Source organism: Phaenicophaeus curvirostris, chromosome 7 (genome assembly GCF_032191515.1).
Source record: "Phaenicophaeus curvirostris isolate KB17595 chromosome 7, BPBGC_Pcur_1.0, whole genome shotgun sequence".
Lineage (NCBI taxonomy): Eukaryota > Metazoa > Chordata > Aves > Cuculiformes > Cuculidae > Phaenicophaeus > Phaenicophaeus curvirostris.
Genome location: NC_091398.1, coordinates 41,667,960 through 41,680,299, shown reverse-complemented (window position 1 = coordinate 41,680,299; position 12,340 = coordinate 41,667,960). Strand labels below are relative to the sequence as shown.

The 12,340-nt window shown below is 50.8% G+C and overlaps 1 protein-coding gene across 1 annotated transcript in view; it reads left to right on the top strand.

The window, feature by feature from the left end:
• The first annotated feature begins 5,739 nt into the window (after positions 1 to 5,739).
• Positions 5,740 to 12,340, top strand: part of ACVR1C (activin A receptor type 1C) — a 28,975-nt gene continuing 22,374 nt past the window's right edge. Inside the window, exon 1 of the mRNA XM_069861603.1 lies at positions 5,740 to 5,798. Within this exon, the coding sequence (XP_069717704.1) occupies positions 5,741 to 5,798 (58 nt within the window). The 5' untranslated portion in view covers position 5,740. The remainder of the gene's footprint in view (positions 5,799 to 12,340) is intronic.

Here is a 12,340-nt window from a genome sequence, read left to right as displayed (position 1 = left end):
AGACAAAGGGTGAAAGAGCAGCGATGGTGGATAACTGGGAACCCAAACCTGCACATCGCTGCACACTCCAGGAAAACAGTAGGATGTGAGTAAGCGGCTCCTGCTGCTCCCTGCCCTTCATGTGCTTTTTAGAGGTTCCTGAAGGGCTTTTTCAGCCGCTCACACAGACCTCGTCCTTGGCTCTGATGTCTGGAGATAGCAGGAGGAGGGAGGGCACATGCTGCTCTTTGTTCTTCTCCACTGATCGAGACCTACAGCAAGAAACCTGCTTTTAAGAGGCAGGGGTTCAGGTTAGCTTCAGGTGGTGGCGTTTTCTGCTCTTGTAGCATCCCAAACTGTTCCCAGATCCATGGCTGTGGGGTTGAGCAATGTTGATAATCTCTGAAAAAACAAGGAAAAGGCCAATGTTCGCAGCAGGAGGTTCATGAGGAGGGGGTGAGCAGAGCTGCTGCCTCAGCAATGGCTTCAGCCCCCACTGTGGGCACCAAGGAGAGGCGGAGGCTGAGAGCGAACAAACACGGGGAGCCAAGTGGACACAAGGCCTGACAGAACACAAATGGGTTCATGGTTTTGTTTTGAACCAATTTTAAAATGTAAGCAGCTCGTAATACTGCATCAATAATAGTTATAATTGCCGTTTTTTAACGTGAAACCTATTGAAGGAAGAAGTTAAAACCTGACAATTTGCAATGTGTTGTTCCAGATTTCGCAGGCACCGTATAATACAGACTATAATAGCAAATGAAGTGTCCAGATAATTAGTTTTTAATGGCCTAGATGGAAACAAAAGGTCATAAGTCTGTTCTGAAGACACACGGTGTGATCAGTATTAGATTGTTTAAATATTTTGAAATGCCATTTAAATATCTAAAAATAGGTACATTCGGCAGCACTGCCGTGTGGTGTGTGGAAAAGCTGGAGAGAGCATTTGACCTCTAAATCTAATCTCATCTCGGGGTGGAGGTTGGATGGATGCAGCCTTTTTTCCTACCTGCTCAGACTGGTGGGCGCTACATTCAGATGGATAAATTCTCTTCGCTTTGAAGTGGGTAGCAAAAATTCCACCCAGTGGAACTAGATTTTAAGTATATACTTCCCTGAAAGTTTCTTGCCTGAATGAATGGTCACTGTTCTATCGTGTCTCCAACTGCAAGAAGAAAGATTGCTTTGTTTTCTTCCCCAAATCTATTGGTTTAGCAAGTTTCTTCCCATCATTTGTCATCACACACTAAAAGCCATTCCCTGCCTCAGTATCTGCATTATGCAAGGAATAATGTAGGTGGATTTAAAAACACGTCATGATGGGGAAGGTGGGGAGCAGGAACAGAAATCAGACTGATGTGGCCATCAGCTTTTCTTTCAGTGGCAGCTGAGGTTCTGCCCTGTCCTGCTTTGATGCTTCAGTAACCACTCTGTATCTGTGTGATGGGCATGTGAGGGTTAACAACACCAAGTCTCCTACAGAAATGCCCAAAACAAATGTGTGTAATTTGTTGTAGGTGCTGGTACAAGACAAGTGGTTTTATCTATTTATAACTCAAGCTCCTGTTAACTTCAGTGCCAGGTCAGGCACTTTACCTTTCTGAAAATCGAGCTGGAAAACATTAACATTCACAAATTTTGCTTAATAAAATCCATGGTACACTAAGGACAAACTAATTAGGACAAACGGAGTCTGATTTCGGCACTGTTGTTGGGATCATGGAGCGTGTGTGCCGTGCTCCAGAGAAATTATCAAAGCAAGGAGCCCTGGCTGTTAACACCAGGACAGACACCCAAGGAGAGAGCAGGAGTAATCAGGAGTTGGTAATTACTGTTCCTTCTCTCCCTTTCAGAGCCATGCTCCTAGGATGGGGAGTCACAGAATCCCAGACTGGTTTGAGTTGGAAGGTACCTCAAAGCCCATCCAGTCCCACCCCTGCCCTGGGCAGGGACACCTCCCACTGGATCAGGGGCTCCAAGCCCCATCCAACCTGGCCTTGAACCCCTCCAGGGATGGGGCCAGGGCCTCACTCAAATGTGCTCTTAATTTTTTTTTTTAAAACTGAAGAATAACCTCAGCTATCTTAATTCCATAATTCCTAACGTCTTCCATTGAACACAAAAGCAGCAGTAATAATTACACACCATGAAGTGAGTCTGACTGGGATGTATTTACATTTTCTAGTAGCATTGAGCAAATAAAGTAAATTATTTGTCAGTGTTCAAAAGGAAAGGAAGGAAACACGGCTTTGCCAGGAACAGCGTTAAGTGTACAGTGCGTGGTCTTGTTATGTCCAGCCCCTGGCAGAGGTGCCCAGGTGGAGTCCCCATCCCTGGAGGGGTTTAGTAGCCGGGTGGGTGAGGTGCTCAGGGATGCTTTAGCATGGTTGGACTCGAAGGTCTTTTCCAGCCAGGCAGTTCTATGATTCTATGTGTGTCTGGTTTCATTAGGAAGACGAGCAGTAGCTGGATGCTGGTGAGGATTTTGGTTTTCTGTTACGGCTTTCCCACAAGCAGCACCAATGGGAACGGAATTTATGGCTTAGCAGGTGCTTGGCTAGTCAGAGTGCATCACCGACACTGCTTTCAGAAGGGAAGGAGCTGCCCAGTTTTCCTCTATTATGTTATTGCTTTGACAGACAAATCTACACTTTTTGAAAATTAGAACTTGGCATGTATTTTCTAATCCCTCTTGACTGAGTGATAAAGCAGCAAGGAATAGAATACACTTCTATGTTAGATTTCAGTGTGATACCACAGTTAACTCTAGCATTTGCTATGAAATAACCAACACGCTGGAGCTGATAAGATGATGTCATTCCCACTGCACTTAAGTGATGACAGGGTGACATGAAAGTCCTGGATGTATATGGAGAATTCTGTCTTATTTAGTGGCTGCTTAATCCCAGACTACTTGCATTTCATCTTTGCTCTGTTTGTGTCTTGGTGTTGGTTAATTAATTTACTTCCTAAAAGCTTTCTCACTTCCCAGGTGAAGGCTTCCATCGCTGCTGTTCCTGCACAGCCGGGCACTCCTCCTCTGGGATGGTTTAGAAGGTTATGCTCTGGATCCCGAGCCTGCAGAGATGCCTCCCTGCGGTGCCTCAGCTCAGAGGGATGGAGCCTGAGCATCGTTGCGTCCGTGCACTCAGCGTTGACTGCTGGCAAGTTCTTATCCAGGCTGATTGGGTCCCCACTCCGCAGACTCTTAATTAAGCTGTGTCCTAAATTAATTTCCTAATGGTAGCAGCAAAGTGTTGGAATGCACTGAATTCCCAAATCCCAGGGCCTTGCCGGAACCCCCGAACTGTAATTGCCTCAGAAAAAGGCGTTTGGAGCCACCCTTGCTCAAATCCTGTGGGGAAGCTTCGGAGCGGGGTGGAGGGGATCGGCTGGGACTGGGAGCTGGGAAAGCCCTGGGGAATACGGCCAGTGTAGTAAACCTGAATAGGAAAATGCTATGGATAAAATCAACAGATGGTGATGGTTTCTTCTTTTTCCCTCCAGGCATTCTGATTCAATAACGGATCCTCTCTCAGCGCCTTCAGAAACACCGGGTAGAGCACGGGCGGCTGATGTGACTAATGTCACTGACTTCAGTGCTCAGGAAGCTGGAAAAACATTGCTGCTAGGAATTACCTCCTAGGGAAGCCTAAAAGGCTTGACAGAGATGTCATAATAATAACAAGGTATTGCACGGCAGTAATAAAAAAATCTAGAGATGCATCTAGCAATGTGTGGGAAATGAGGATCTTGCTAGTGCTTCTAACTTAAAACAAACACAGAGAAATGGATCATGTGAAACAGCTTCCTAAAGCCAACTCGGACATGTCCTCTGCTCCTTAAACACTGATAGAATAGCCTTGGTTAAATCTTTAATTAAATTTTGTTGATTTGTGTGATGCTACATGTAGGTATTATTGAGGCTTCCGAGTTTTGGTGGTACAATGGTGCCAAAAAAGCATCCTGGTGGTTTGTGGTGTGTGAGAGCTTTTGGGATGCTCGTCTTGTGATGGTGGGATTTATGAGGGTCTCAATATGGAATAGATCCTAATAGATTTAGGCAGAAATGTTTTGCTGTGAGGGTGGGGAGGCCCTGGCCCAGGCTGCCCAGAGCAGGGGTGGCTGCCCCATCCCTGGAGGGGCTCAAGGCCAGGCTGGATGGGGCTTGGAGCCCCTGATCCAGTGGGAGGTGTCCCTGCCCATGGCAGGGGTGGCACTGGAGGGGCTTTGAGGTCCCTTCCAACCCAAACCATTCAGTGCTTCTAAGATATGGAAGAAATGCTGAAATCTGTTGGTTGAAAAGTTGGTGTAGCCTGATGGAGCAGCAAAGGGAAAGATGCCAAGAGACATTGGGACTTGGTTCAGCAGGCACAGTGGGGTTGGGCTGGGTGAGGTTAGAGCTCTTTTCCAACACTAATGGTTCCATGATTATAAGATATTAGTAGGGAATTGGAAACAATCCGTAACTCCTTGCTCCCTTTGCCCCAGGGGTCCCAACAGAGCCTCTTGGGGGTCCTACAGGAGCCACCCGGGGGCTCCCACCGAAGCCTTTTGGGGCTCCCAGGGAGTGTTGTGGGGGTCCAGCACGCACCGTGGGCTTGGGCTGATGGTTGGACCGCATGACCACAGAGCTCTTTTCTAACGTTAATGATTCTAAATATTAATAGGGGATTGGAAACAACTCGTAATCCCTGACTCCGGGATCCCATGGGAGCCTCTCTGGGGGTGTCATCGAAGCTGCCGGGGAGCTCACCCTGAAGCCTCTTGGAGGGTCCCCATGGAGCTGCCCTGGGGGCCCCCCTGGAGCCTTATGAGGTCCCAGCGGAACCTCCCAGGTCCTGGGGAAGCTGCTGGGGGGCTCAGCGCAGCCTCTTGGGGGGTCCCAGCAGGGCCTCCTGGGGTCTTACAGTGAAGGCTCTTGGGGTCTCTCAGGGGAGCCTCCTGGGGATCTCAGTGGAGCTTCTAGGGGGGTCCCAGCAGAGCCTCTTGGGGGTCCCAGTGAAGCTGCCCAGGGGTTCCCAGCGGCGGCTTTTGGGGGTCTCAGTGGAGCCTCTCGGGGCTCCCAGCAGAGCCATTCAGGGGGTCCCAGTGTGGCTGCCTGGGGGCCTGCCTGGAGCCTTCTGGGGTTCCCCATGAAACATAGAATCATAGAACAACCAGGTTGGAAGAGACCCACCGGATCATCGAGTCCAACCATTCCCATCAATCACTAACCCACGTCCCTCAGCACCTCGTCCACCCGTCCCTTAAACCCCTCCAGGGAAGGGGACTCAACCCCCTCCCTGGGCAGCCTCTGCCAGGGACCAATGACCCTTTCTGTGAAAAATTTTTTCCTAATGTCCAGCCTGACCCTCCCCTGGTGGAGCTTGAGGCCATTCCCTCTCGTCCTGTCCCCTGTCCCTTGGGAGAAGAGCCCAGCTCCCTCCTCTCCACAACCTCCTTTCAGGTAGTTGCAGAGAGCAATGAGGTCTCCCCTCAGCCTCCTCTTCTCCAGGCTGAACCCCCCCAGCTCTCTCAGCCGCTCCTCATAAGGCCTGTTCTCCAGCCCCCTCTCTGCGGAGACTTTCGGGGACCTCGGCACAGCTTCTGGGGCTCCCAGCAGCTCCTTTAGCGGCCCCTGTGCGGCTCCCGAGGCCCCGAGGCCCCCGCGCTCGGCCCCGCGCGGCCCCGCCCGCAGCCGCCGGGGGAGGCGGGTCCCGGGGCGGGGCGGGCGGTGCTGCCGGGGTGTGCGGGGTGTGTGCGGGGTGTGTGCGGGATGGGGCTGGCGCTGGCGGCGCTGCCGCTGCTGGGCGCCGCCGTGTCGCTGTGCGCAGGTAGGGACGGCCCCGCCGGCCGCTCTCCCCGGGACCCCCCTCAGCCCCCCTTTCCCGGGACCCTCTTCCATCCCTCCTTTCCCCCGGATCCCCCCTTTGCCACCACCCCCTGTTACTCCTCCGTTTCCCGGACCCCTCTCGTTCCCCGGATCCCCTCCCCATTCCTCAGACCTTTCCTTTCCCCGTGACCCCCTTTTCCCGGGACGCCCCCCGACCTTCCCCCTTTCCTCGGGACCCCCCGTTCCCCAGATCTCTCCTTTCCCCAGGACCACCTGCTCCCCCCACACCTCCCTTTCCCCAGACTCCTCTTTCCTCAGGATCCCCCATCCCCTGGGTCCCCGTTATCCCCTGTTCCCCAGGGCCTCCCCGTTCCCAGCACCCCTCCCGTAACCCGGGACCCCCCTTTCCCGGGAGACCCCCCGTTCCCCAGCGCCCACCGCCCTCTGACCGAGGTCAGCGTTGGTTTCGTGGGAGGTTAAGGCGCTTAATGCGTGTAATTATGATCACCGTGTGTCCCGCAGAAATAGCTCAGCTGGGATTTACCCAGCCCCGAGCGGTGTCCGCTGCCGGTCGGGTACCACGCGCTGGGGGCTCTGGGTCGGGTGGGTTTTCAGGAGCGATGCCCACTCGCCCCGGGGTGTTCTGCGTGCCCCCAGAGCCCTGCTCCGTGCCCTCGGTGCTCGGAGCCCGATCTGCCCACTGAGCGATGCTGGTTGTGGGCGAGAGACCCGTGCTGGGCATCCCATCCCATCCCCATCATCCCCATCCCCATCATCCCCATCCCATTCCCATCCCCATCCCCATCCCATCCCCGGTGGGACAAGGTTCGCAGCCTGCTGGAGGGCTTTGGGCAGGGGCACAAAGCGCGGCAGCTCAGTTCTGATGCGGGTTGTTCTGTCATGCAGCGGGCGCTTTGAGGCATTCATTCCCCGCAGTCTTTCCCTTAAAAACCAAACCCGTGCTCTCAGATAATGCTCTGTAAACCAGCTGTTATCTTTAAGGTGAGGCAAGGCAGTGTATAATAGAACGTTTAAAATCTGCTCTGTTAGGTTTTTCTCCAAGTTAGTTCTCTCCTCGTGGTTTTAGCTCTCTCGATGTTTTCAGTCCAGTGTGATGCTCTTGCAGAGGGGTGACCCCAGCCCCAAGCCGAGAGGGAGGACTGTGCCCGCTCCCACATAATCCTTTCTTTTGGAAGAGGAGTAACAAAGCTTGGCTGTTGATGTACTTTTGAACAGTATTATATAGCTGGTAAATCCCTGTTGCCCTTAAGGAGGATAAAACCTGATCTGTCTGAGCTCTTCTCTTTGTCTGTTTAAGTTTGGAAGTGAACCATAGAGACAGGCTGCCCCGTGCTACTCGTGTTGCTCCCTGGTATGCTTGAATGGAGCTGAAGTGTCACCGTTCCATACGCTAATGAGTCTCACTGGCTTTGGTTGTCATTTATATAAAACAGCCATGCATTGCTTTGCTTTCTTAAGTTGCAATAATATTGTCCTCTGTTTCTCTTATCCCATCAGCTTTGGTGTCCGGCTCAGGTGTGTGGATGGCCCAGGACAGGTGGACATCTGCTTTAGAGAGGGCACCGAGGGGGTTACAGGGACATGGAAAGGGTCTGCAGGTCTCAGTTGCTGTTGAGTGTCAGGTATTTACCTGCATCTGCTTAACTGACCAGGTGTCTTCTCGTAGTCTGTCACATACCTGTCTGTTCAGGGTGCACAGCTAAGTGTGCTCTGGTGAACTTTCTCCCCCCTGTTCTCATCCATGCAAGTTTGGAGATGCTGTGCTGGGCGGTGGAGGTCTGCTGAGGAACTCTCACTGTGTCCCCATATTTGGGAATAGTTACAGGATTAAGAGGAAAAGTATTTTGCCCCGGCTCCTACCACCTTTGTTCCTCATCGCCTTTGTCTGTGTTGTATCAAAGGCTTTGTATGCTCTTCACAGCTCTGTTTTGGGGAAAGCAGGGAGTACTCAGCGTGCAGAGGTGTTTCTAAATAAACGGGAGCTGAGGGTGTGGATTGCAGTAAGGAACCGTGTTGCTATACCTGGCAGTGGCGCGTGAGCGTCTCGTAGCGCTCAGCACTGACTTGTGTTCTCTATTTCTTAAGAGAGCCCTTAGATGCGTTCTAAGCTTGTGAGAGTTTTATTTCCCACTCAAATGCATTTTAATCCTACCAAAAGCAAACCACAAAACCCACCAGCTACCCCGATGCGTGCCAGGGGTGTCTGTGAAGCAGGTGGGTGTGACCATGCGTACAAGCGACTGCTGCTTGCAGCCGGGTATCACATACACTCTCTGGGCAGAACAGGTTGCCGCTGAAAACTGCTCCATGGGGGTAAGTGCATGAGAATAGGATAAAGCTGGACTCTTGCTACACAAATAGTACTGTATTCCAACAATTTTGTCATCTTGTCTTTCCCATGCTGGAAAATATCCTTGTATTGAGTTATAAACAGTTGCTGAAAATGCCCTGTGAGTCTTAAGTCTGATTCTTAACTCTCTCTCTTTATTCCAATGTTTCCTGCAGAATGGGAACTTGGAATCAAAGTCTGAGGTCCGTAAAGCACAGTGGTGGCTGTTGCCTGCACATCCGTGTCAGTGTGTATGATGTCAGGTCCAGGGAGCCCCATTCTGCAAAAACCATCTTTGTTTCATCTTAATAATTTGGTTTGCTTAGTCCTGATGAGCTGATAATATTGAAAAGACAACGAGTCGTCAAGCACCAGAAATAGTCTGTCCTTGGAAAGGAGCACGGTAGCAAAGCAATTGTACTTCACTGTGCAATGTAATTCACTGCTTTGTAACAAATGATCGGTAGGACACTGTCTTCTCCATGCTCTGGGTCGTAGAAGCTGTCTTCCTGGCTTTGAGTAAAAGGCTGTAATAATAAAAAGCTTTCATGAAGCAATATGGATGAGAGCTCTGAGCACTTAATGACCTGACTCCGTGATCTACCAGGGCATCTGCCAGTAGATCGTGTAGATGAGGTTGTGTGTGAGGGAGTGGATGTAATTCATTGCTGCTGTTCCGGAGTAGGCTCTAGTCCCTCTAAAAGGCTCTTGGCCATCGTGCCGAAGCCCCTCGGAGCTGGGGTCTGTGACTGTGTTCTTCTCCTTATCAGGTGCTGGGGAGGAGAGGCTCGGGGCTTTTTTCCATGTCTGCTCTCTTAGGCTGGAAGTTCAGCTTCTGCCTAGCTGCGAAGGTTCTGATAACCTGGTGATTAATGGAACTGTGACATGAAAGCGTTGAGCAGTGAGCATATGATAGGGAAGAGATGCTTGGCTAAGAACTCCATCTCAGTTAGAAAATGCAATTTCCTCCCGTTATCTCAAGTGCTGCTGGGCTCAGAGTGACCCTGGAATGTCTAGAGCTGTCAAGCAGAGTCCTCACTGAAGCCCAAGTTGGATCCCTGAATTTAGATGCTGTGAATACCTTTTTTTAGGGGGGGTTGAATCCTGAGTGGTCCCATCCTGGATGCTTTTGGAGATGCTGTACTCCTGGTGTCTTCAGAATGCGAGGATTGCCCCACTTCCCTGTGGCTGAAGGGATGGATGTAACCCCACCTCTGCCAGACCTTTGTTCAGAGGCATTTCACTGCTGGGACAGCCTTGAGGATACTTTTTTTTCCAGAGCAAACAATCCTTGCAAGTCAAAAGGGAATAATAGCTGGAAGAGCCCTACACTGATCGCCTTGTCCAGTTGCCGGTCTGCAGCTGGCATTTCCTCTTTCTGATCTTGCTTCATCGTAAGTTTAGTGGGGGCAAAAATAATAAAATACAGTAAAAAGTTGATATTTTCTTGATTCCATGTTTACCAGGAAGCAGATCCCAGCTAACGGGAGCAGTGTTTGCAGAATGTGCGTCACACTCACTCCTCCACTTTTCAGACTGACATACAGTGGGGCAAACCCAGTGACAGTGGGGTGAAAGAAGACAGTTTAGGTTTCCAAATGCTGTTTGGACATACTTTGCTCTTCTTAAATACAGTAATTCTAAACCATTCCAATTTTCATCTTCAAAGCCAAATTTCATTCTTCAGTAGTACCAGCTGTTTGTGTTGTGCCAGAGGGGAACGGTGTGGTAGTAGGAAAGACATTCCGGGTGATCTGGACAGAGGAGACCTTTCCAAACTGCATTCAGGTGTTGGCAATAGTCACCTTTCAATTGTAGGGATTCTTCGTTTTACGCAAGCTATTTCATACATGGAGTCGGTAAGTGCTGTCAGCACCATGTTATCACATCTGCCACCCCATGGAATTTGTACCCTCCCCCCTACGCTGGATCCTCCTGCAGTGCCTCACAGACCGAGACCAGCAGATTCCCTCTCAGCTTTATGTATGGCCCAAAATCCTTGCACGGTATCTCGGTGTTTTGCCGCATAGCTTATGTTTCATAAAGCACCTCTCCTGTACCTCTCCTGTTTACGGCTAATGAGAAATTAGCAAATGTCTCCTTGGCAGCTTACGGCAACAGGAATCGTTTCGCTGGATCCTGCTGCCCTTGTCCTGCTCAGTTCATATTAATTTAAATGCCTGGCCCCAGCTTCTGGCTACTGGATTGTTTTGAGATGGTTGCTAAGCTTTTCTGGAGCAGAGGACATGAGTACCCAGTATCCTCTGAGGTATCCTATCCACAGCACTTGGACACGTTAATAAAATTGCTTCCCATGCATATATTTAAAAAATTAAAACAGTGGAACTATTTAATCTCTAATCACAGAATTGTTTTGGTTGGAGAAGACCTTTAAGACCATCAAGTCCTACCCTGAACCCAGTGCTGCCACTGGGTCCATCACTGAACCCTCTTCCTGGGCACCACATCCCCACGGCTTTGAAATCCCCTCAGGGATGGGGACTCCACCCCTGCCCTGGGCAGCCTCTGCAAGGGCTTCACAACCCTTTCTGTGAAGGAGTATTTCCTAGTATCCAATCTAAACCTCCCCTGGCACAACTTGAGGCCGTTTCCTCTCAATCCCATCCCTGGTTACTTTGGAGAAGAGGCCAGCACCTACCCCTCCACAACCTTCTTTCCAGGAGCTGCAGAGAGTGATGAGGTCTCCCCTCAGCCTCCTCCTCTTCAGACTGAACAGCCCCAGGTCCCGCAGCTGCTCCCAGAACCCCTGGGCTCCAGACCCTTCCCAGCTCTGTTCCCTTCTCTGGATGCGCTCCAGCCCCTCAATGTTTTTCTAAGACCTTTTTTTTCAGTTCTGGAATAATGACTTTTCCTGTCTTCTCTACAGCTTTCTAGTGTTTGCCTCTTAGATATCAGTCATATCAGAATATGTGTGATGCTCTGTCACTTCAGGGATGTGACTGGCTGGAGGAGGCAGATCCCGCTTTGCTCAGGGGAATGGGTGTGGTGCTGTAGGATGGGTACGTGTTTCCTGCTGCACAAAGAAACCTTGGAGCTTCAGTCGATATTTGCAAGTTAATTCTTGCCCCTCCTGGCCTGGCCGCGCTCATGGCTGTGTGCAGGCGGCAGAAGGGTGGGCTCAGCATCTGTCCTGGACCTCTTTCTGGTTCTCCTGAAGTGGGAGAAGTGGGTGTTGGGAACCAATTCCAAATGGCAGAACAGGGTGTTTGATCTCCTCCTGCTTTCTCTTGGTGAGCTGATGTTCTCCAGAGCAACCCAGAAAGGCACGGCGGTCACTGTTCTGAGTGGTGATCGCTGACGCTGTGCTGGGTACTGCGTATACACAGCTGAAGTTGGTTCTTCTCCTGTATGTTCTCTCCTCTGGCTTTTGACCCCTCAGCATGGTGAGACTCCTTTGCGATGCTCTGAAGTCAGTTCTGCTTTTTATCTCCTCAGCAAATCTTTTTGCCTTACTGTGCCTTTCCCTTGCCAGATCACTGGAGCAGACAACACAGTTCTCCGTGAGACCCTGCAGGTAACGGCCTCTCCCCATGGAAGCTGACCGTTTCCCCCTACCTTTCTCTGAGCTGCTGCCAGACAAACGGGTTCTGACCTCAGGTTAAGATGGAAACAGTTCTGCCTCGTGGCAGCAAAGTTTCTTTGCAGTGGTTAGTGACCAGCAGGTGCAGACTTGGGCAGGGAATGCCTGCCGAGGAACCCACACCGACCCTGCGTGGCTTTACCAGCGGCAGCTCCAGACTTTGTTCCAGCTCCATCACAATCCACAGACCAGACAATGGGCAACAGCCAGCCTGCAGTTCCCAGGGTCTCTCTGAGCCCTCTCTTTACAATAGCAAGGCTTTTGCCTCCTGGCAATGGCTCGGCTGGTGAGTTGGGTCCACGTATGCGTCCTGCGGTGTGGTGATGCCTCCTCGCTCACACCGAGGTGGGTGCCCAAGGCACGAGATCCAGCAATGGGCAGTGTCTGCGCTCACACGAGCCACAAATCCCTTGATCTGGGAGTAAAATGGGAGTATGTCTAGAATTGGCTGTACACAATGACTGTACAGATAGAGGATGGAAACCTTCTGGGTATTCGGCTTTCCTTCCCATTAATTAAGACAATTAATTGCTGTAAGGCCACTTAGATATTTGCTTTCCAGTGTAATTTTAAAATGCTCTATTGCCCTGTA